This window comes from Triticum dicoccoides, chromosome 2B (genome assembly GCF_002162155.2).
Source record: "Triticum dicoccoides isolate Atlit2015 ecotype Zavitan chromosome 2B, WEW_v2.0, whole genome shotgun sequence".
NCBI lineage: Eukaryota > Viridiplantae > Streptophyta > Magnoliopsida > Poales > Poaceae > Triticum > Triticum dicoccoides.
The window spans coordinates 139,967,927-139,991,286 of NC_041383.1; the positions used below are offsets into that span (position 1 = coordinate 139,967,927).

Sequence of the window (23,360 nt, forward strand, 5' to 3'; positions counted from 1 at the left end):
TCTTAGCTGTATGTTATGCATCCATCTTTCTTGTACTACCATGGGAAAGCACTGGTATTTAGCATTGGCCTCTTATTGAATGAAATGACTAGAGTTGTTTCTTGTAAGCGGTTGGTTAATGGTAAATATGCACTTGGGTTTACGTAAATGATGATCCCTATGAGTGTGCTTTGTTTGATTTTTGTGCACTGTATTTGAATATTACAGTGTGCATACAAATCAAACAAAGTAACATCCGTCTTTCGCCAGCGCCCTTCCTCCCTCCAACCCGGCGCTCGCCTCCGCCTCCGCCTCCGCCTCCACGCGCGCGCGCCATCCCTCGCCTCGCGGCCTCGCCTCCGAGGCTACTACACCAGCGGCCAGCCGATTCATGCGGCACGCGGCTAGGAGAGCTGCGGCCGCGCTGCTATCGCCGCCGACTATCTCACCTCGCTCCACCGCACTGCCATCGCCGCCGACTTCCTCGTCTCCCTCCTCCCCGCCGCCCCTCCGGCGTCTCCAGTCCCTTCCCGCGAGCGCGCCCGAGGCAGGACTGGCCCGGACTCCCCGCGAGCGCTTCCCCGTTCCGAGCCCCTGCGTGAGAGGCTCCCACTTCCACGATGCACGCGGGGTGCTCGACGAAACGCCCAAGAGGAGCGCGGCCGCGTGGACGGCGGCCATCGCTGGCTGTGCGCGCGCCGGCCGGCACGCGGACGGCATGGGCGCGTTCGCGGAGATGCTCGCCGAGGGCGGAACCGCGCCGAACGCGTTTGTTCTCGCCGCCGTCCTCAGGTGCTGCTCGGGCCTCGGCGACGTGGAGTCGGGCAAGCGCATCCATGGATGGCTGCTGAGGAACGGGGTGCATCTGGACCGGGTGCTGTGTAACGCCGTTCTCGACATGTACGCCAAGTGCGGGGACTGCGAGGGGACTAAGCGGGCATTCAGAGCCATGGCCGAGGTTGACGTCGTCTCCTGGAATATCGTGATCAGCGCGTGTCTGCAGAGCGGCGACGTTCTTGGGTCGGTGCAGCTGTTTGATGAGTCGCCGATGCGAGACACTTCAAGCTGGAACACAATCATCAGCGGCTTGATGCGGAATCGGTGCGCTGCCAAGGCGCTGGACCGCCTTTATCATATGGCACGAGCTGGAGTGGAGTTTAATCACTACACATACTCCACGGCGCTTGCCTTGGCTGGCATGCTTTCTTTGCTAGACCTCGGCCGGCAGCTCCATGGCCGTGTGCTGACAGCTGCACTGGAGACTGACGCATTTGTTCGGAGCTCTCTCATGGACATGTACTGCAAGTGCGGCTCAATAGAGGCTGCCGTGTTGATCTTTGATAGATGGTCGCATCTTACCGGCGACATGAAATTTGCATGGAGCACAATGGTCGCTGGATACATCCAGAATGGCAGGGAGGAAGAAGCTTTTGAGTTCTTCCGGTTGATGCTGCGTCAAGGGGTTGCTGCAGATCAGTTCACCCTCACCAGTGCAGTTGCAGCGTGTGCAAATGCAGGGATGGTTGAGCAAGGTAGGCAAGTGCATGGATGTGTCGAGAAGCTAGGGCACAGTTTTGATGCACCATTGGCATCTACCTTCGTCGACATGTATGCTAAGTGTGGCAACCTTGACGACGCTTGCAGGATGTTTGACAGAGCTCCCATGAAGAACGTTGCTCTCTGGACTTCAATGCTGTGCTCCTATGCGTCCCATGGGAAAGGTAGGATGGCCATAGAACTCTTCAACAGGATGATTGCAGAAAAGATCAAACCAAATGAGGTCACCCTCGTCGGTGTTCTATCTGCCTGTAGCCATGGCAGATTGGTCAGTGAAGGAGAGCACTTCTTCAAGCTAATGCAAGAAGAGTATGGAATTGTTCCGAGCATTGAACATTACAATTGCATGGTTGATCTTTATGGTCAAGCTGGACTGCTCGACAAAGCAAATAACTTCATCAACGAAAACAAGATTAAGCATGAATCTATTGTCTGGAAGACATTACTGTCAGCTTGTCGTGTTCACAAGGACATGGAGCATGCAAAACTTGCTTCTGAAAGTTTGATTCAACTGGAGCAATGTGATGCTGGGTCATATGTTATGCTGTCAAACATGTATGCCACTCACAGCAAATGGCGTGATACTTCGAAGCTCAGAAGTTTGATGCGGGAAAGGGGGGTTCGAAAGCAACCCGGACAATCCTGGATCCATCTGAAGAACATTGTGCATACTTTTGTCGCGGGGGACACGGCACACCCGAGATCATCTGAAATTTATACCTGCTTGGCAAAGTCGATGGAGAGAATAAAGGAACTGGGGTACACCAGTAGAATTGATCTTGTTGCTCATGATGTGGAGGAGGAACAGAGGGAGACAGCTCTGAGGTTCCACAGTGAGAAGCTTGCCATGGCGTTTGGGATCATCAGCACTCCCAGTGGGACTCCACTTCGAATCTTCAAGAACCTGCGTATTTGTGTAGACTGCCATGAAGCAATCAAGTATGTAAGCCGAGCCACAGATAGGGAGATCGTTGTGCGAGATTTGTATCGGTTTCATCATTTCAAGGATGCAAGGTGTTCTTGTGAGGATTTCTGGTGAAAGATTTACCTCAACAATTTTGGTGGCAAATTTTTCGCACGCTGGTCAAAGTTTTTTCTCCTTCTTTTCTTCCTCCCGCACCTGCACATTTGCTCCTTCGCACACTCGGTTGTTGCTGCCAGCACCTTTCAACAGCGCACCACCGCCTTTGAGCCCCGCCTCTTCTTTGTAATGGTGCCATGGTGAGCGGGCGGTCGTTATGTTACGAGGAGGGCATCATGATCTGATGGGTGACAACGGGGGTCCTCGCTGACCAGCTACAGTGATGGCAGCATTGACACTGCTCCGACTACTTTGTGTCGTCCTTCCTGGTCGCGTGGCTTCTTCGTGGCGGGAGCAGTGGGAGGTGGACATGCGGTTGGTGAAGGTAGGAGAGCGAAGGTTGAGGAAGGTGCGGCGAGCTTCATGTCAACCAGAGAAGGGACAGAAGGGCGCGGCGTCGCGAGGAGGTCGAAGGAGTGCGAGGTGGGACAGGGAGGCCGGGACTGTGCAATTGGGACCATGGCGATCGGAAAAGGGCAGCCCTGGGAAGGCAGCGGCGACTGTGTGCCGAATGCGATTGGTAGGAAGCCAGTGTCAGCCCTTGTTCTAATTTTTTTATAATCTGGAACTCCTGTAAAGATTATATCACTCCCGGGGAAGGATGTTGGTGTTGGTGTCCATTGGGATGGAACTTTGAGGCGACCTTTAAGATCGGAGAGATGCATGACTAAACGGCCCATGCAAATAATGGAGGGACACAAGTAGCTCCAGCAGACTTTGGCAAATTTTTGCAGTTAAAGAAGGCAAAAAATGCTACACCTACGTAAATGCTGTGCTCTTTATGTTTTTTTTAGGGAATGTGCTCTTTACGTAATATTCCTACTCCATCCATATATATATATAGGGCCTAATGCGTTTTTCGAAATGTCTTTGACTATTGATAAGGTGAATAATATATGACATGTATAATGTGAAAATTATAACATTGAAAACTCCTTTCACATACGAATTTGACAGTATGATTTGTGTAATTTACATGTCATATATTATTGCTCTGACATGTAATGGATAAAGGGAGTAACTAACCTCTCCACGATGCCTTGTATTTAGCGTTCCCACTGGTGAACGAGCCAATGTGCACCCCGCCTACCCATCGCGCACCCTTTTGGGCCAGCCCATGTGCGGCTTAGGATGTCTTCTGTTTTTCATTTCATTTTTATTTTATTATTATATTCAAATAATACGTAATCTCATAAAAATTCAAATTTCTAAAAAATACGAGTTATGAAAGAATGTTCATGGATTTAAAAAATGTTTGTGATTTTGAAAAATGTTGGCATGTTAAAAACTTGTTCTCTCTTTAAAAAAATGTTCAGGAAATCAAAAGTTGTTCATGATTGTGAAAAAAATGTTTGCAAATTAAAAAAATGATCGCTGATTCAAAACATGTTCATGAATTAGAAAAAATATCCATGCATCTCAAAAAATGCTCGTTGTTTCAAAAAAATGATCACGAGTTTCAAAACAATGTCACAATTTTAAAAATTATTTGTGAATTTCTAAAAATTGTTCGGGAATTCAAAACATGTTCATGAATAAAAAAATGTTTGTGATTTTGTATAAAAATGTTCATGTATTCAAAAGTACTCGCGATTTCCTAAAATTGTTTGGGAAATAAAAATGTTTGTGAATTTGAAAGAATGTTTGTGAATTCAAAATATGTTCACAAAATTCAAGAAATATTCAAGGATTTAAAAAATTGTACACAATTTTTTTAAAAAATTTCATGGATTCAAATAAAGTTCATCAATTTGATTTTTTTGTACAATTCAAGAAATGTTTATATACAAAGCAAAAAAACATCGTGAATTTATAAAATTGTTCCACAATGTCGGCCCAAAGTGGACGCGACCTCTTACTGGTGCCTACATTGAAGCGGCGCGTCGGCCGTGAGAGTGCCGCTCGCGGCATGCTCGGTTGAACACGCCTCCTCGCCTGCATTCATTAAAGTCGCACGTGTGCCGAGAAACCTACTTCGACCACACGTTCGTTCGCGAACCGACCGTGAGAACACCTCCCGATGCACGCCCGGCTGAACACGCCTCCTCGCCTGCCCGGCTAAAAACACCTCCTCGCATGCATTCATTAAAGCCGCACGTGTGCCGAAAAACCTACTCTAACCACACGTTTGTTAGCGGGTCGATCGACATTAAACATAACATCGATTGCCTTCTCACGTCCACTGGCTATTAAAATGAGGCCAGACACCAAGAAAGAAGTGCACCACACCTTCGCTCTCCATCTCCTCCTTGCATCATATTCTCCACACTGTCCATGGCACCCGACGAGCAGGAAGAGGGGTTCTCCATCATAAAAGCCAGCTGGGTGGCCCACAGAAATACGGGCTAGGCAACTCGCTGCTCGACCTCCCAAGCCGCTCGAGGCCGTCAGTACCATGGGCAAGGTTGTAGGCTGGCGCGCAGAGGAACAAGTGGCCGCTCCATGTGGCGTGTGGTTAAGCAAGTCGCTGCTGCAAACCAGCTCGCGGAGGAGCACGGCGGCACGGGCAAATATGCTACTGGATGATGCGGGGTCGTACCGCTCCTCCCGCGGCATTCACCGTCAACGTGCGCGGAACCGCGCCCTGCCGAAGGAGAAAGAAGTCGACGTCGTGGAGATCAACGAGGCGGCCAACACATCCACGGTCACCGCCGACAACGAGAAAAAGTGGATCATTGGAGGCCGCCGCCATTTGGGTCCCACGAAGGCCACCGTCAGCGCGTTGCCGGTGTGCCCCACTTCGCAGGCCACCGTCGCCCCCCACCCCCAAAACCAACCAGGATCCGTGCTTCACGGAAGAGGAGGCCGCTCCGATGAGTGGCGCAACCGGACATAAGGAAGGTACGGAAGAAGCGGATGTTGTTCTTCTCCTCTCGCTGAAGCATAACCCTTCAGGGTATCCGGCAGTCCGACGAGCGGGCTCCCGAACACGGGGAAGACATGTCAACGGAGGGGCCTCGGAGGGGGCGGGGGTTCATTTTCCGGGGCTCATGGCTGGCCGGAATATGGAACGGGCGCCGACGGTCATTTTAGTCTAGTTTTAGTGTCCGATCTAGTTGAAAAATGTCTAAATGTAACGAATTTGCTCCGATTCAGATGAAAAGCATCCGATTTTATTATGTAAAAAAATTGTTCGGTTTTTGTTCATTTGAAATCTAAATCGGACATACGCGGCTAGCTTTTGGATTGTCAGCTTTGAATATGCCCCTGACATGGCGTTGTCCATGGACGCGTCGACGTATAGGAGGTCAAATTAGTTCAGTCGGATTGTAGATGCTCTAATGCTGCTATTAGCAAACGCGGGTCGACGCGGGACGGGCCGCAGACGTGTCGTTGCTCCGCAGACATCGTGTACACTTTGCATCCTGAACGAGTTAATCTGAAACTAGCCGTTGGGAGGGAATCAACCCATCCATTAGCTCGTGCTCCCCTCCTGCCTCTACTAGCCGTTGGCGGCCTCGTGCGCGCCCTCGTCTTCTTCCCCGCGCCCATCTCTGCCGCGCCAGGAATCGCTCGCGGGCGCGCCACATTTATGACACCACCACCGCACCACACTCCCCCACCTTACCTACCTACGAGCCCGCCCCCTCCCTCACTCCTCCCCCCTCGCCACCGCAGCGTCTCTCCCGGACTCCATAGCCTCCCTGCTCCTGCTTCCGTTCGTGTACAGACCGGCCGGCACCATGCCGCTGCGGCTCGGCAGTAACCGCGCGGCCGCCCTGCTGCTCGTCCTGCACTGCTGCTGCGTTTCACTTCTCTTCCCGTCGCCGGCGGCCGCTGCCCACGGCCACCATCCCGCCGGGGACGGCGTCGTGATCAGCGAGGCGGACCGGCAGGGCCTGCAGGCCATCAAGGGGGACCTCTCCGACCCCCGCGGCTTCCTCCGCTCCTGGAACGCCACCGGCCTCGGCGGCGCCTGCTCGGGCGCCTGGACGGGGATCAAGTGCGTCAACGGCAACGTCGTCGCCATCACGCTCCCCTGGCGCGGCCTCGCCGGCACCCTCTCCGCGCGGGGGCTCGGCCAGCTCACCCGGCTCCGCCGCCTCAGCCTCCACGACAACGCCATCGCCGGGGCCGTCCCGAGCTCGCTCGGCTTCCTCCCCGACCTCCGCGGCCTCTACCTCTTCAACAACCGCTTCTCCGGCGCCGTCCCGCCGGAGATCGGCCGCTGCCTCGCGCTGCAGTCTTTCGACGCCAGCAGTAATCTCCTCACCGGCGTCCTCCCGGCCTCGATTGCCAACTCCACCAAGCTCATCCGCCTCAACCTAAGCCGCAACGCCATCTCCGGCGAGGTCCCCGCGGAGGTCGTCGGCTCCTCGTCGCTCCTCTTCCTCGACCTCTCATACAACAAGCTCTCCGGCCGCATCCCCGACTCTTTCGGGGGCGGCTCCAAGGCGCCGTCCTCGTCCTCGCGGAAAGAAGCCGTCACCGGGAGCTACCAGCTCGTCTTCCTCAGCCTCGCGCACAACTCGCTCGACGGGCCGGTGCCGGAGTCGCTCGCCGGGCTCAGCAAGCTGCAGGAGGTTCACCTGGACGGCAACAACCTCAACGGCTCCATCCCTGCCCAGCTGGGGTCGCTTCACGACCTCAAGACGCTCGACCTCTCGGGCAACGCGCTCGCCGGAGAGATCCCGGAGAGCCTTGCAAACCTCACCGCAACGCTCCAGTCCTTCAACGTCTCGTACAACAACCTCTCCGGCGCGGTGCCGGCCTCGCTCGCCCAGAAGTTTGGGCCCACCTCCTTCGCCGGTAACATACTGCTCTGCGGCTACTCTGCTTCCTCGCCGCCCTGTCCCGTGTCTCCGTCTCCGGCGCCGGCATCAACCTCGCAGGGGGCAGCCGGGCGCCACGGCCTCCGCAAGTTCAGCACCAAGGAGCTCGCACTGATCATCGCCGGGATCGTGATCGGCGTCCTCATCTTGCTGTCGCTCTGCTGCCTCCTGCTCTGCTTATTGACAAGGAAGAAGAAGTCCGGCACTAGCACCGGAGCACGGAGCGGGAAGCAGTCGTCAAGCAAGGACGCCGCCGGCGCCGGCGCCGCTGCAGCTGCCGGGCGAGGCGAGAAGCCGGGGGCGTCCGAGGCGGAGTCCGGCGGCGACGTGGGAGGCAAGCTGGTGCACTTCGACGGGCCGCTGGCGTTCACGGCCGACGACCTGCTGTGCGCCACCGCGGAGATCATGGGGAAGAGCACGTACGGCACGGTGTACAAGGCGACGCTGGAGGACGGCAGCCTGGTGGCCGTGAAGCGGCTGCGGGAGAAGATCACCAAGGGGCAGAAGGAGTTCGAGGCGGAGGCGGTGGCGCTCGGCAAGGTCCGGCACCCCAACCTGCTCTCGCTCAGAGCCTACTACCTCGGCCCCAAGGGGGAGAAGCTGCTCGTCTTCGATTACATTCCCAAGGGCAGCCTCTCCGCCTTCTTGCACGGTGAGATTCCCTCCTTAAAAATTGTTCTTCCATTGAAGCTGGATTCAACTCTGTGGTTCTGAGTTCTGACATTTGGTTCATGGCGTTGGTTCAGCTCGAGCTCCGAACACGCCGGTGGACTGGGCGACGCGGATGGCGATCGCCAAGGGGACGGCCCGCGGGCTCGCCTACCTCCACGACGACATGAACATCCTCCACGGCAACCTCACCGGCAGCAACGTCCTCCTCGACGACGACTCCAGCCCCAAGATCGCCGACATCGGCCTGTCCCGCCTCATGACGGCCGCCGCCAACTCGAGCGTGCTCGCCGCGGCGGGCGCGCTGGGGTACCGCGCGCCGGAGCTGTCCAAGCTCAAGAAGGCCAGCGGCAAGACGGACGTGTACAGCCTCGGCGTGATCATCCTGGAGCTCCTCACCGGCAAGTCCCCCGCCGACACGACCAACGGCATGGACCTGCCGCAGTGGGTGGGGTCCATCGTGAAGGAGGAGTGGACGAACGAGGTGTTCGACCTGGAGCTGATGCGGGACACGGCCGCCGGCCCGGAGGGGGACGAGCTCATGGACACGCTCAAGCTCGCGCTGCAGTGCGTCGAGGTCTCGCCGTCGGCCAGGCCCGAGGCGCGGGAGGTGCTGCGGCAGCTCGAGGAGATCCGGCCTGGGCCGGAGGGCGGCGCCGGGCCAAGCGAGGAAGGCCATGTTGCTTCTGCAAGCAACGAGTAGAGAAGAAAGAAGATTGTTACATTGAGGTTTAGTTGTTTTGATAATTCTTTGATTCATTTGAAAACCTAGTATATTCATAAGTTGAAGGGATTGTCCTTCTTTTTCATTTTCTATAGTTTGTATAGGCAAATATTATTTGCGCCACTAGAATCTCTGTCAGGAATTCCAAACCCATATAAACATTATTGATTTATCACAAACTGTTGATCACATTCTGGTTCTGAATTTCTTACAGCCTGCTTCCTCGTCAGTAAACTGTTGATCACATTCTCGTTCTGAATTTCTTACAGCCTTTTCAGAATTTCAAACTGAATTTTGATTCGCACTCCTTCTGAAAGTAAATAGGGGTACTCCAGTGGCTTGGATTAATCAAGAGTAACCATTCGCAGTAAACCTCGCTCTCTCTTTTCGAGAAAAGAAAAAACTCTCTCTCCGAAAATCCATCTCTGCACCCGAGCTCACGTGCACCCACCCTGACGAAAAAAATTAAAACAAATATTAGAAAAGTTAAAAAATTCCAATTTTGTTGTGAGGTAGAAAATTTGATGCGTGAGGGCCGCTCCAATTTTCAAATTATTTGGACATCTGATGAGCTCTCAGAAAAAAAGACGAATTGGGGGTATGTAAAAAATATTCACTGTTCATGTACTGTTTTGGTCCGATTTGTCTTTTTTACTGAGAGCTGCTCAAAGGTCCAAATGACTTGAAATTTGAAGCGGGCCTCATGCATCAAATTTTCTACCGCATATTTTTTTATTGGAATTTTTTGAATCTTGTTTGAATTTTTGACGAATTTTTTTCTAACCGGGTGCAGAAGAGTCTGGACATCGAAACGCCCTACTCCTCTCTCTCTTCCTTCTAAATCCTATTTACAGTAAGAAGCCTCCTAGCATGTGGAAATCCACTTCTGAGCCTAGACTCATCTTCATCCACGCCGACGAAAAAAATTCAAAATAAATACTAGAAAATTCAAAAAACATTAAAAAATTGCATGGTAGATAATTTGATGTGTGAGGTCCGCTGATTTGAAAATTGGAGCGGACCTCACGTACTAAAGTTTCTACCATGCATTTTTTTGGAATTTTTGTGATTTTTTTTCTAACCGGGTGCAAATGAGTCCGGGCACCGAAAAGCTGCACTCCCTAGCATGCCAAATTTCTTCCCATATGTCCAGATGATTTGAAAATTGAAGCGGACCTCGCGTACTAAATTTCTACCATGCAAATAATTTTTTTGGATTTTTCTGATTTTTGTGATTTTTTTCTGACCGAATGCAGATGGCACCGAAAAGTTGCACTCCCCGCAAAGTGTTTTTTACCAAACTGGGAGCTACAGGTTATCTTCCCACCAATGAGGTGCTGCCCGATCTAAAGTTGTGGGACCATGTGCATGTGTATATGAAAGTATTCATTGCAAAAAATCTCTTGTATTTCTAATTTTAGTCTAATCAATGTCAGAATGATGTAGTACCTTTTCACAGGAACACGGTACGCATGCATGCATGCAGAATCTCTCATCTGTGTCACACACAAATTCATCCATTTTATCTTTGTTTAAAATTTTAGATGGACAATATCTCTAACACTAATTTTCTATTATTGAAATTTTTTATATATTCAAATTCCTAAACATGTGATCTATAGAACGAGACCAATTCTGAATATATTTAAACTAGTTTAAGTTTTTCTATTTCAATCATATCAAAATTTAAATTTCACTTATTTCAAATGAGTGAGTGTAATTTGTTTTCTGAAACTAGTGAAATGTGTGAAATCTATCTTTTCGAATGAGTGAAATCTGTTCTTTGAAACGAGCGAAACATATTATTACAATTGAGTGAGTGTAATGTGTTTCTCTAAATTGAGTGAAAGCTAATTATGTAAGTGAAATTAGTTTTTTGAAATAAATAAAACCAAATTTTTAAGATGAGTGAAATCCTTTCAAATACACATGCCACATTTTTTTGGTGTGAAATACGTGAAACTAGTTATTTCAAAAAAATTAAACTAGTTATTTCAAACATGTGAAACTGATTATTTCAATTTTTTTTGAAATGAGCAAAATATGTTTTATGAAGCGAGTGAAATTGTTTTTGGAAATAATTGAAATATGTTTTTGAAGTAATTGAAATCAGTAAATCAAAATGACCGAAATCAAGTTTTTATGGCAAAACCTGTGGAATCGATCTCTTAAGGGTTGAAATAAGTTTTTTGAAATGAGTGAAATTATATTTTGAAATGAGTCAAGTGAGTTTTATGCAACAATTTAGGTCCATTTTTTAAATATGTGAAACTGGTTATTTTGACTATGTGAAATAGATTGTTGCGTGTGTGAAACTGATTATTTCTTTTTTTGCAAGGAGTGAAACTGATTGTTTCAAATATAGGAAATATTTTTTCAAAGCGAAACAGTTTTATGCTTTGTGAAAGTCATTTCAAAGATAACTGAAATACATAAAATAAAAAGTATTGCAAATATATCCAAGATTGATCTTGTTCTAAAGATCCAGTCACCACGATTCCAAATATATAAAAAGTTTAAAAAATGGACATTTCACTTAACAAATATCAATCATTTAAAATTTAAGGATGAAATTAAGTACATGTCATTTGTATGGAGAGAGAATGCATGCAGCGTGCATCTCTCAATTCTAACTCTCTCTCTCTTCTCTGCAAAAAGCTGCTATTCATTGTTTTGTCTCAGACCGTATTACAAAGTATACTTGCTGGAATGAATTATTGTGTTATACTGGGTCGGACTGCACGGATCTTGATGTAACCGATGGACAGTGGATACAACACCGGTACATCCCGGCTCCGGTAAAATTACTTATTCGCTGCACTCCCTAGCATGCCAAATTTCTTCTCCCAGATTGTTTACCAATCCAATATCTGAACTTCCCTCTTATCTTACATCTTACATTCTTAAGAAGTTGATCCATCACTATTAATTTTCTCAACATGCATAATCTCCACATCAGCATGATGCCATGTCGGCATTCTCTCAACACGCAATCTCCACGTCAACCAAAAAATAATCCATGAATTTTGGGATCAATCTCAACAGCGGTGCAGGTCTCTCCACATTCTTCCGCTCTGCTCCAATGTTGGCCATCCTCCCTTGGCTGCGCCCTCCCTCCATCCCTCCGCTGCCTTTGACCTCCATTGATGGCCAGATTGGTGAGATGCCAAGATGCAGGACACAACCAAGAAGACTCTCCTAAGGAAGCCGCTCAATCTCCCTTACTTATTCCCACACATGGTCAGGTGCTTTTGTTTATAGTGAAGCCGCTCCCTTGAGTTCTAACTGTTGGGAACATAGCTTGCAATTTCAAAAATTTCCTACGATCACGCAAGATCTATCTAGGAGATGCATAGCAACGAGATGAGGAGAGTGTGTCTACGTACCCTCATAGACCGAAAGCGAAAGCGTTTGACCACGCAGTTGATGTAGTCGAATTTCTTCTCGTTCCGACCGATCAAGTACCAAACGTACGGCACCTCCGAGTTCTGCACACGTTCAGCTCGATGACGTCCCTCGAACTCTTGATCCAGTAGAGCATCGAGGAAGTAGATGAGTTCCGCCAGCACGACCGCGTGGTGACGTTGATGGGGAAGTGATCCGCGCAGGGCTTCGCCTAAGCACTACGGGAATATGACCGGAGGCGTAAACCATGGAGGGAGGCGCCGCACACGGCTAGGAATCAATATTGTGTGTTCTAGCGGTGCCCCCCCATATATATATATATATAGGTGGGAGGGGGAGTGGAGCACCAAGGAGCGCCCCAAGTAGAAGGAATCCTACTTGGGGGCCTCCTCCAATTCGGCCTCCCCCCTTCCTTTTATTGGACAAGGGGGAAAGGAAGGAGGGGGGAGGGGAAGGAAGTAGGAGTCCTACTTCATACTTTCCTTCTCCTCCTCTCCTTTCCTTTCCTCCCCATATGGCTGGCCCTATAGGGGGCGCACCAACCCCTTGTAGACTGGTGTGTTCCCTCACTTGGCCCATTAAGCCCATATCTTTGTCGGGGGTACCCGAAACTCCTTTCCGGTGAACCGATAAGTACCTGGTACCCCCGGAGCACTTCCAGTGTCCGAATATCATCGTCCTATATATGAATCTTTACCTCTCGACCATTTCGAGACTCCTCGTCATGTCCGTGATCTCATACGGGACTCCGAACAACATTCGGTCACCAAATCACATAACTCATACAATATAAAATCGTCATCGAACGTTAATCGTGCGGACCCTACGGGTTCGAGAACTATGTAGACATGACCGAGACACCCCTCCGGTCAATAACCAATAATGGAACCTGAATGCTCATATTGGCTCCTACATATTCTACGAAGATCTTTATCGGTCAAACCCTAATGACAACTTACATTGTTCCCTTCGTCATCGGTATGTTACTTGCCCGAGATTCGATCATCGGTATCTTCATACCTAGTTCAATCTCGTTACTGTAAAGTCTCTTTACTCATTCCGTAATACATCATTCCGCAACTAACTCATTAGTCACTTTACTTGCAAGGCTTCTTATGATGTGTATTACCGAGAGGGCCCAGAGATAACCTCTCTGATACTCGGAGTGACAAATCCTAATCTCGATCGATGTCAACCCAACAGACACCTTCGAAGATACCTATAGGGCATCTTTATAATCACCCAGTTATGTTGTGACGTTTGATAGCACACAAGGCATCCTTCGGTATCCGGGAGTTGCATAATCTTGTAGTCAGAGGAACATGTAATCGACATGAAGAAAGCAATAGCAATAAAACTGAACGATCAAAATGCTAAGCTAAAGGATGGGTCATGTCCATCACATCATTCTCCTAATGATGTGATCCTATTCATCAAATGACAACACATGTCTATGGTTAGAAAACTTAACCATCTTTGATTAACGAGCTAGTCTAGTAGAGGCTTACTAGCGACACAGTGCTTTGTCTATGTATCCACACATGTATCAAGTTTCCAGTTAATACAATTCTAGCATGAATAATAAACATTTATCATGAATAAGGAATATAAAATAACAACTTTATTATTGCCTCTAGGGCATATTTCCTTCAGTCTCCCACTTGCACTAAAGTCAATAATCTAGTTCACATCGCCATGTGATTTAACACCAATAGTTCGCATCTTTATGTGATTAACACTCATAGTTCACATCACCATGTGACCAACATCCAAAGGGTTTACTAGAGTCAATAATCTAGTTCACATGGCTATGTGATTAACACCCAAAAAGTACTAAGGTGTGATCATGTTTTGTTTGTGAGAGAGGTCTAGTCAACGGGTCTATCACATTCAGATCCGTATGTATTTTGCAAATTTCTATGTCTACAATGCTCTGCATGGAGCTACTCTAGCTAATTGCTCCCACTTTCAATACGTATACGGATTGAGACTTAGAGTCATCTGGACTAGTGTAAAAGTTTGCATCAACGTAACTCTTTACGATGAACTCTTTGTGACCTCCATAATCGAGAAATATTTCCTTAGTTCTCTAAGGATAACTTTGTCCGCCGTCCAGTGATCTACTCCTGGATCACTATTGTACCCCCTTGCCAAACTCATGGCAAGGCACACAAAAAGTCTGGTACACAACATAGCATACTTTATAGAGCCTATGGCTGAGGCATAGGGAATGACTTTCATTCTCTCTCTATCTTCTGCCGTGGTCGGGTTTTTGCGTCTTACTCAACTTCACACCTTGTAACAAAGGCAAGAACCATTTCTTTGACTTATCCATTTTGAACTTCTTCAAAAACGTTATCAAGGTATGTGCTTTGTGAAAGTCCTATTAAGCGTCTCGATCTATCCCTATAGATCTTGATGCTCAATATGTAAGCAACTTCACCAAGGTCTTTTATTGAAATATTCTTATTCAAATATCCTTTTATGCTATCCAGAAATTCTATATCATTTCCGATCAACAATATGTCATCCACATATAATATCAGAAATGCTACAGAGCTCCCACTTACTTTCTTGTAAATACAGGCTTCACCGTAAGTCTGTATAAAACCATATGCTTTGATCATCTCATCAAAGCGTACATTCCAACTCCGAGATGCTTGCACCAGTCCATCGATGGATCGCTGGAGCTTGCATACTTTGTTAGCACCTTTAGGATCGACAAAACCTTCTGGTTGTATCATATACAACTCTTCTTTGAGAAATCCATAAAACGTTCTGGTTGAGGAATGCAGTTTGACGTCCATTTGCCAAATTTCATAATCATAAAATGCGGAAATTGCTAACATGATTCGGACGGACTTAAGCATCGCTACGGGAGATGCGGTCTCATCGTAGTCAATCCCTTGAACTTGTCGAAAACCTTTTGCGACAAGTCAAGCTTTATAAACAATAACATTACCCTCAACGTCAGTCTTCTTCTTGAAGATCTATTTATTTTCTATGGCTCGCTGATCATCGAGCAAATCCACCAAAGTCCATACTTTGTTCTCATACATGGATCCTATCTCAGATTTCATGGCCTCAAGCCATCTGTCAGAATCTGGGCTCATCATAGCTTCTCCATAGTTTGTAGGTTCGCCTTGGTCTAATAACATGACTTCCAGAACAGGATTACCGTACCGCTCTAGTGTGGATCGTGCTCTGGTTGACCTACGAAGTTCAGTAGTAACTTGATCTGAAGTTTCACGATCATCATCATTAGATTCCCCTCTAGTTGGTGTAGGCATCATGGGAACATATTTCTCTGATGTGCTACTTTCCAATTCGAGAGAAGGTACAATTACCCCATCAAGTTCTACTTTCTCCCACTCACTTCTTTCGAGAGAAACTCCTTCTCTAGAAATGTTCCATTCTTGGCAACAAAGATCTTGCCTTCTGATCTGTGGTAGAAGGTGTACCCAATTGTTTTCTTATGGTATCCTATGAAGACACACTTCTCTGATTTGGGTTCGAGCTTATCAGGCTGAAGCCTTTTGACACAAGTGTCGCAACCCCAAACGTTAAGAAACGACAACTTAGGTTTCTTGCTAAACCATAGTTCATACGGTGTCATCTCAACGGATTTGGATGGTGCCCTATTTAACGTGAATGCAGCTGTCTCTAATGCATAACCCCAAAACAATAGTGGTAAATTGGTAAGAGACATCATAGAACACACCATATCTAATAAAGTATGGTTACGACGTTCGGACACACCATTATGCAATGGTGTTCCAGGTGGGGTGAATTGTGAAACTATTCCACATTGTTTTAAATGAAGGCCAAACTCGTAACTCAAATATTCATCTCCGCAATCAGATCATAGAAACTTTATTTTCTTGTTACAATGATTCTCCACTTCACTCTAAAATTCTTTGAACTTTTAAAATGTTTCAGACTTATGTTTCATTAAGTAGATAGACCCATATCTGCTCAAATCATTGTGAAGGTCAGAAAATAACGATACTCACCGCGTGCCTCTCAATACTCATCAGACCGTATACGTTGATATGCATTATATCCAATAAGTCATCAGCTTGCTCCATTGTTCCGGACAACGGAGTTTTAGTCAACTTGCTCATGAGGCATGGTTCGCAAGTATCAAATGATTCATAATCAAGTGATCCCAAAATCCATCCGCATGGAGTTTCTTCATGCGCTTTACACCAATATGACCTAAACGACAGTGCCACAAGTATGTCGCACTATCATTATCAACTTTGCATCTTTTGGCATCAATATCATGAATATGTGTATCATTACGATCGAGATTCAATAAACCATTCACAATGGGTGCATGACCACAGAAGGTTTTATTCAAGTAAACAGAACAACAATTATTCTCTGACTTAAATAAATAATTGTATTGCAATGAACATGATCTAATCATATTCATGCTCAATGCAAACACCAAATCACATTTATTTAGGCTCAACACTAATCCTGAAGGTAGAGGGAGTGTGCGATAGTGATCATATCAACCTTGGAATTACCTCCAACACACATCGTCACCTCATCCTTAACTAGTCTCTGTTCATTCTGCAACTCCCGTTTCGAGTTACTAATCTTAGCAACTAAACCGGTATCAAATACCCAGGGGTTGCTATGAACACTAGTAAAGTACACATCAATAATCTGTATATCAAATATACCTTTGTTCACTTTGCCATCCTTCTTATCCGCCAAGTATTTGGGGCAGTTCCGCTTCTAGTAACCATTCCCTTTGCAGTAGAAGCACTCAGTTTCAGGCTTAGGTCTAGCTTTGGGCTTCTTCATGGGAGTGGCAACTTGCTTGCCATTCTTCTTGAAGTTCCCTTTCTTTCCCTTTGCCCTTTTTCTTGAAACTAGTGGTCTTGTTAACCATCAACATTTGATGCTTTTTCTTGATTTCTACCTTTGCCGATTTCAACATCACGAAGAGCTCCGGAATCATTTTCGTCATCCCTTGCATATTATAGTTCATCACGAAGTTCTAGTAACTTGGTGATAGTGACTAGAGAACTCTGTCAATCACTATCTTATTTGGAAGATTAACTCCCACTTGATTCAAGTGATTGTAGTGCCCAGACATTCTGAGTACATGCTCACTGGCTGAGCTATTCTCCTCCATCTTGTAGGAAAAGTACTTTGTCAAAGGTCTCATACCTCTCGAAACGGGCATGAGTCTGAAATACCAATTTCAGCTCTTGGAACATCTGGTATGCTCCGTGGAGTTCAAAATGTTTTTGAAGTCCCGGTTCTAAGCCGTAAAGCATGGCGCACTAAACTATCAAGTAGTCATCATATTGAGCTTGCCAAACGTTCATAACGTCTGCATCTGCTCCTGCAATAGGCCTGTCACCTAGCGGTGCATCAAGGACATAATTTTTCTGTGTAGCAATGAGGATAATCCTCAGATCATGGACCCAGTCCGCATCATTGCTACTATCATCTTTCAACTTTGTATTTCTCTAGGAACATATCAAAAACAAAAGGAATCTACAACGCAAGCTATTGATCTACAACATAATTTGCAAATACTATCAGGACTAAGTTCATGATAAATTAAAGTTCAATTAATCAAATTACTTAAGAACTCCCACTTAGATAGACATCCCTCGATTCATCTCAATGATACGTAATCCAAATCAACTAAACCATGTCCGATCATCACGTGAGATGGAGTAGTCATCAATGGTGAACATCTCTATGTTGATCATATCTACTATATGATTCACGTTTGACCTTTCGGTCTCCAGTGTTTCGAGGCCATGTCTGTACATGCTAGGCTCGTCAAGTTTAACCCAAGTATTCCGCGTGTGGAAAACTGTCTTACACCCGTTGTATGTGAACGTAGAGTCTATCACACCCAATCATCACATGGTGTCTCGAAACGACGAACGTTCGCAGCGGTGCACACTCGGGGAGAACACTTATACCTTGAAATTTAGTGAAGGGGTCATCTTATAATGGCATCGTCGATCTAAGCAAAATAAGATGCATAAAAGATAAACATCACATGCAATAAAACTATTTGACATGATATGGCCATCATCATCTTGTGCTATTGATCTCCATCTCCAAAGCATCGTCATGATCTCCATTGTCACCGGCTTGACACCTTGATCTCCATCGTTGTGTGTGGTCGTCTCGCCAACTATTGCTTCTATAACTATCGCTAACGCATAGTGATAAAGTAAAGCAATTACATGGCGTTTGCATTTCATACAATAAAGAGACAACCATAAGGCTCCTGCCAGTTGCCGATAACTTACAAAACATGATCCTCTCATACAACAACGTATATCACATCATGTCTTGAACATATCACATCACAACATGCCCTGTAAAACACAAGTTAGACATCCTCTACTTTGTTGTTGCAAGTTTTACGTGGCTGCTGTCGTGGTTCTAAGTCTGACAGTAGTGTAGGGGGTAGGAATGGAGAGGCAAGATCCTAGCTATGGAGCAGTTGTATACGTAAGAGGTTTACGAGTTCAGGCCCTTCTCGGAGGAAGTAACAGCCCTACGTCTCGGAGCCCAGAGGCGGTCGACTGGATTATGTGCGTATGAGTTACAGGGGTGCGAACCCTTTACACTGAGGAGGGGGTGGCTTATATAGAGTCCGCCAGACCCCTCCGGCCCTCAGTTATGCAGGGTTTAAGGTACATTAAGATCGGGCGTTACTGATAGCGCCACAAATAAAGTGCTATGATGACCATAAAATCTACTCAATGACCGACCATTTGCGTGCAGAGTGACTTTAGATCTCCTGGCTGTCGAGTGGTTGGCTTCATGGTCGAGTGTCTTCGAGTCCGTCGAGTGGAACATTTTCGGGTCGATTGAAAGGTGGTTTCTTCTAGAGATGTCCTTGGGGAGGGTATCTTGGACAGGTCCATGACCCTACCCTAGGTACATAGCTTCATCATTAGCCCCCGAATGGATCGAGGTTTGAGTGGGGAAGGAGTTGAACACACTTCCGACCCATTTTCGTGCTATGAGTATGTCTTGTTCTGGATCAATGAACTTAGGTGATGGCACCAACTTCTTTTTCAGTCGCCTTGATCCATTCTTTGTATCCGTCGAGTGAATTTCTTTACTTGGAGAACTCCGAACGACAGAGTGGAGGAGATCTTCCGTCTGATGAGTTTGTTCAGCAGCTCGCGGATTTAGCGAGATTCAAATTTTGGGAAGCGCGCGGGGCGGAGGAGGCCGCAGTAACCGGATGGGATAAGGCAGGGACACCTCGATCTCTGCGCCACCTTTTTCGCCACATATCACGCGCGCGACTGTTGCGGGATTTGACAGGATCGCCCGGGCCTACAAGTCAATCACTTGGAAGTAACCTCATATAAGGCACCGGACGGGGGTTTTTGAACAGTGCGTTCTCATTTCCTCCTCTCTTCCTCAGACTTATCCGCCGGGTTCGCTTTGATCTCAGTGCCGCTGCCCTGTGCGCGTCTCACCGGCGACGATGGTGAAAGAGAAGATGGCGGCCCTGGAGCGGGCGAAGAAAGCGACGGCGAAGGCGAAGGGAAGGGCGACCAGTCGGGGCGGATCTTCATCAAGGGCCGGCCTGCCGTAGGGCTGGATCCAGGGCGACTGGATCCGCTTGACGATTCGTCAAGAAGACCTTGACGACCTGGCCAACGGAGGACTGATCCCCCATGGATCGGCGTGGCTCCCGGGGAAGGAGTTTGAGCCGCAGCCTCAGGAGGGTGAGTGCGTTCTCTTGGCCACCCATGTCGACCGTGGGTTTCCTTTGCCGCCTCACCCTTTCTTTCGGAGATTTCTGAATTTCTTTGGGGCGCAATTCCACCACTTCACACCCAACACCATCGTGTACCTCACTGCTTTCGTGTCTTTGTGCGAGAATTTCTTGGGTTGTCGGCCTCATTGGGGTCTTTTCAAGCACATTTTCACCTGTCGCTCCCAGACAATGAAAAAGGCCAATCCGAGTGACGAGAGAACACAAGTGATTCAGATGTGTGGTGGTCTTGGGGTTCAAATGAGGGGGGAATGTTCTTTTCCGGCCATGATCCTACCCGACTCGGTCCGTGGATGATCCTACCTGGTTTTACTGCAAAGACCAGCCGACGCCAGGGCAGTCGACCAGACTCCCTCCTTTTTCCATGGACCGAGTGAGGAAGCCTTCCTCTTTGAAGGTGATCCTGGAAGAGAAGGTGCAGGTTAAGGTGCTGGTGGAACGTGTTGTCCAGCTTATCCATGACGGGGTGACCGGCATGGACCTCTTGGAGGTCTTCCTCCGACGACACATCCAACCGCTTCAAGCTTGAGACCATCCGATGTGGATGTATTCTGGCACTGAGGACACCACTTGGATCCACCCGGAGGAGGTCGAGGATGCCACGCTGGAGAGGTGGCTGACGAGCATCACAGGGAACAAAGACAACCCCCGAGGAGCCAGGAGGATTCCTCCACTCGACCAATCATACGAAGTAGACCAGGTCCAATTCTGCATCTCTGACTGTGATCCTGCTTTCTCCATTCTGTTTGCTTAAAATCAATCGACTGACTTTTGTCTTGTTTGTTGTCTTCTAGGCCATTACTGAGATGTACTTGATGCCCAACGGGGCGCAAGAACAGGCCGAGGAGGGGAAGGCGAGTGGAGGTGAAAGTGAGGAGGAGTGGGAATCTGATGGTGAGGGGGAAGAGGATGACGACGACTCCAGTGAAGAGGAGGAGGAGGAAGTCGATCCTCCTCGCACGGAAAGGCGATCCAAGCTCATCCATGACCCCGCGGGCGAGCGTGGCAAAGGGACTGTGCCTGTTGGGCAGTCGTCGAAACACCCTCGGACGGCCTCTCCAGCGCCGACTGAAAAAGCGCCGAAGCATCCCCGAGCGGCGTCATCAAAGCCGCTGAAGGCCTTGCCCAAGATGAGAATGGCCATTCCCACCATTTCCGGGTAACAGCAGAACTTGTGTTTTCTCGTTTAGCATGGACAGACTCTTGGTCGACTCATTGGCTAACCGTCTGGTTTCTGAAATCTGCAGTGCTGCTACCTCCGAGACCTCCGCCAGGAACGAAGACCAGGAAATGGAAGACGCTGCCACCTCCAACCTTGGTATGAGCTCTGTAGTTTCGCTTTCGGTCGATTGGATTTTCATTTTTAACTTTGGATCTGTCCTGTAGCTCCTCCTCATGTCATTGATCTCCCTGATGATGACGATGAGGCGCCGCTGAGGCCGAGGAGGAATAGAAAGGCACCGGCTAGTAAGACTATTCAGATTGCATCAGTGCCTGAGACACTGGTTCAGGAGGGTGGCAACATCACTCAGACTTCCGTGTCCTTCGCTGTGCCGCTGACGAGTGTTCGGCCTTCATCGTCGACTACTGACCTGCCCTTCCTTTTCTCCACACACCACATCCCGGAGGACCAAGTGGGTGCTGCTAAGGAGGCCATAGCCAGGCGGGGATCATGATGGAGTAGGTGAAGGCGGTCCGGGACGCCAGCCAAGCGGCCTATGATGCTAGCTCAGCTCTTCAGAGCAACGTCCAGGTTTGTTGGTCACCGCTTGTTCTGTTAGGATATGCTATAGGAAAACTCTCTTTCCGAAGATCCTTGTATTTGTACACCCACTGGGTGTGTCGATTGAATTTTTTGGATTGGTGGGGGCACGCTGAGTGCACCCACTGGGTGTAGTCCCTGAGACTATGGTGGATTGCTGGCAGTCGACTATAGTCTTTTGTACTTTGAGTTTCTTCACTCTAACTTCTTCACTCGGTCTGGTCAGACCATGTCGAATGGAATCTTGGAACCAGTGGGGGCACGCTGAGTGCACCCACTGGGTGTGGTCCCAGAGACCATGGTCGACTGCTGGCAGTCGACTAAGGTCTGAAGAACCTGTTTTTTAGACCATGATGAGACTGTGGCTGACTGCTGGCAGTTATCTATGGTTTAGGATCATAACCTTTTTGCCTCTTTCGGTCGACTGATCGGACCAAGTCGGTAGAACCAGTGGGGGCACGCTGAGTGCACCCACTGGGTGTAGTCCCCGAGACTACTGTTGAATATTTTGATTCGGCTGTAGTCTTAGAAATGCTACGATTTTCCTCTTAGTCGCTCGGAAGCAACCTATCTTTGATGTCCGTCGATTGACCCTTCGCAGAAATCCTGCGAGCTTGTGGCTCGCTATACTGAATTGGAAAACAAACAGATCCAACTCGACCTTGACTTGAAGCTTGTTCAGGAGAACTTTCAGAAGGCGAAAGATGAAGCAAAAGGTATGGCTGGTGAAAACTTGATGACTGTCTTTATCTTTCTGCCCGTCCCTGATTCTGATCTCATTGTCATTGTGTAGATAAAATGAAGGAGGCTCTGAAGAAGAAGGACCATGACCTCGCCGATGCGCAGAAGGCGGCTTTGGACAAAACGAAGCTTGCGGAAGAAAAACTGGCTTCAGTCGGTAAACTTGAAGAGGAGAACGCCAATCTAAAAGCTGCTCTCGACACGGCCAACAACAAGGTTAGTCGTCTAAAGAATGATAAGATAGCTCTGAGTGACAAGGCTAGTGAACTGGCAGGGAAGAAGAACGATCTGGAGGCTTATCTGGGAGGGCTCGCCAAGAAGTTATTCATCATGCTTGAGGGTAATCTCTTCTGTCCGACTGACTTGTTATCATCGACTCATCGTAGAACTGTTGGTTTATCTTCGAATTGCGTTTACATAATTCTGCCAAAACTTTGAGGAGGAGACCAGTCGAGTGGAGACAAGCTTGGACCCTGTCGTGGAATTGTCACGTCAGATGTCCTCGTGAAAGCACTTAGTTGTGGAGCCATCACAACTAGGAAGCTTGAAGGGGTTAAATCGGGACAAGGGACACGAGAGGTTTTTATACTAGTTCGGCCCCTTACGGTGAAGGTAAGGCCTACGTCTAGTTGGGTTGGTATTGATGTTTCGATGATCAGGGAGCGAGATACGCTATGCCCGGCTCTCGATGAGTTGTTTCTTGCCCTAAGCCGCCAGCAGGTCGTCCCCTTATATACACGGGTTGACGCCTTGTGGCCTACAGAGTCCTGGCCGGCTTATAAACAGTGTACGGCTCGGTGACTAGTTAAATATACCTTATGATACAAGTCATGCCATTACGGCGGTTTACTACAACGGGCCTTAAGCCGCCTGTGGGCCTT

General features: G+C 48.0%; 2 protein-coding genes across 2 annotated transcripts; both read left to right on the forward strand.

Moving 5' to 3' along the window:
* The first annotated feature begins 242 nt into the window (after nt 1-242).
* On the forward strand, nt 243-3,342 carry LOC119362641 (pentatricopeptide repeat-containing protein At5g04780, mitochondrial-like). The gene has a single exon (XM_037627886.1). The coding sequence runs from the start codon at nt 371-373 to the stop codon at nt 2,573-2,575; it is 2,205 nt and encodes a 734-aa protein (XP_037483783.1). The 5' UTR covers nt 243-370; the 3' UTR covers nt 2,576-3,342.
* Nucleotides 3,343-6,091: 2,749 nt separating this feature from the next.
* Nucleotides 6,092-8,982, forward strand: LOC119362642 (probable leucine-rich repeat receptor-like protein kinase IMK3). The gene is made up of 2 exons (XM_037627887.1): nt 6,092-8,041; nt 8,136-8,982. The coding sequence occupies exons 1-2, from the start codon at nt 6,301-6,303 to the stop codon at nt 8,759-8,761; spliced, it is 2,367 nt and encodes a 788-aa protein (XP_037483784.1). The 5' UTR covers nt 6,092-6,300; the 3' UTR covers nt 8,762-8,982.
* Nucleotides 8,983-23,360: the final 14,378 nt, after the last annotated feature.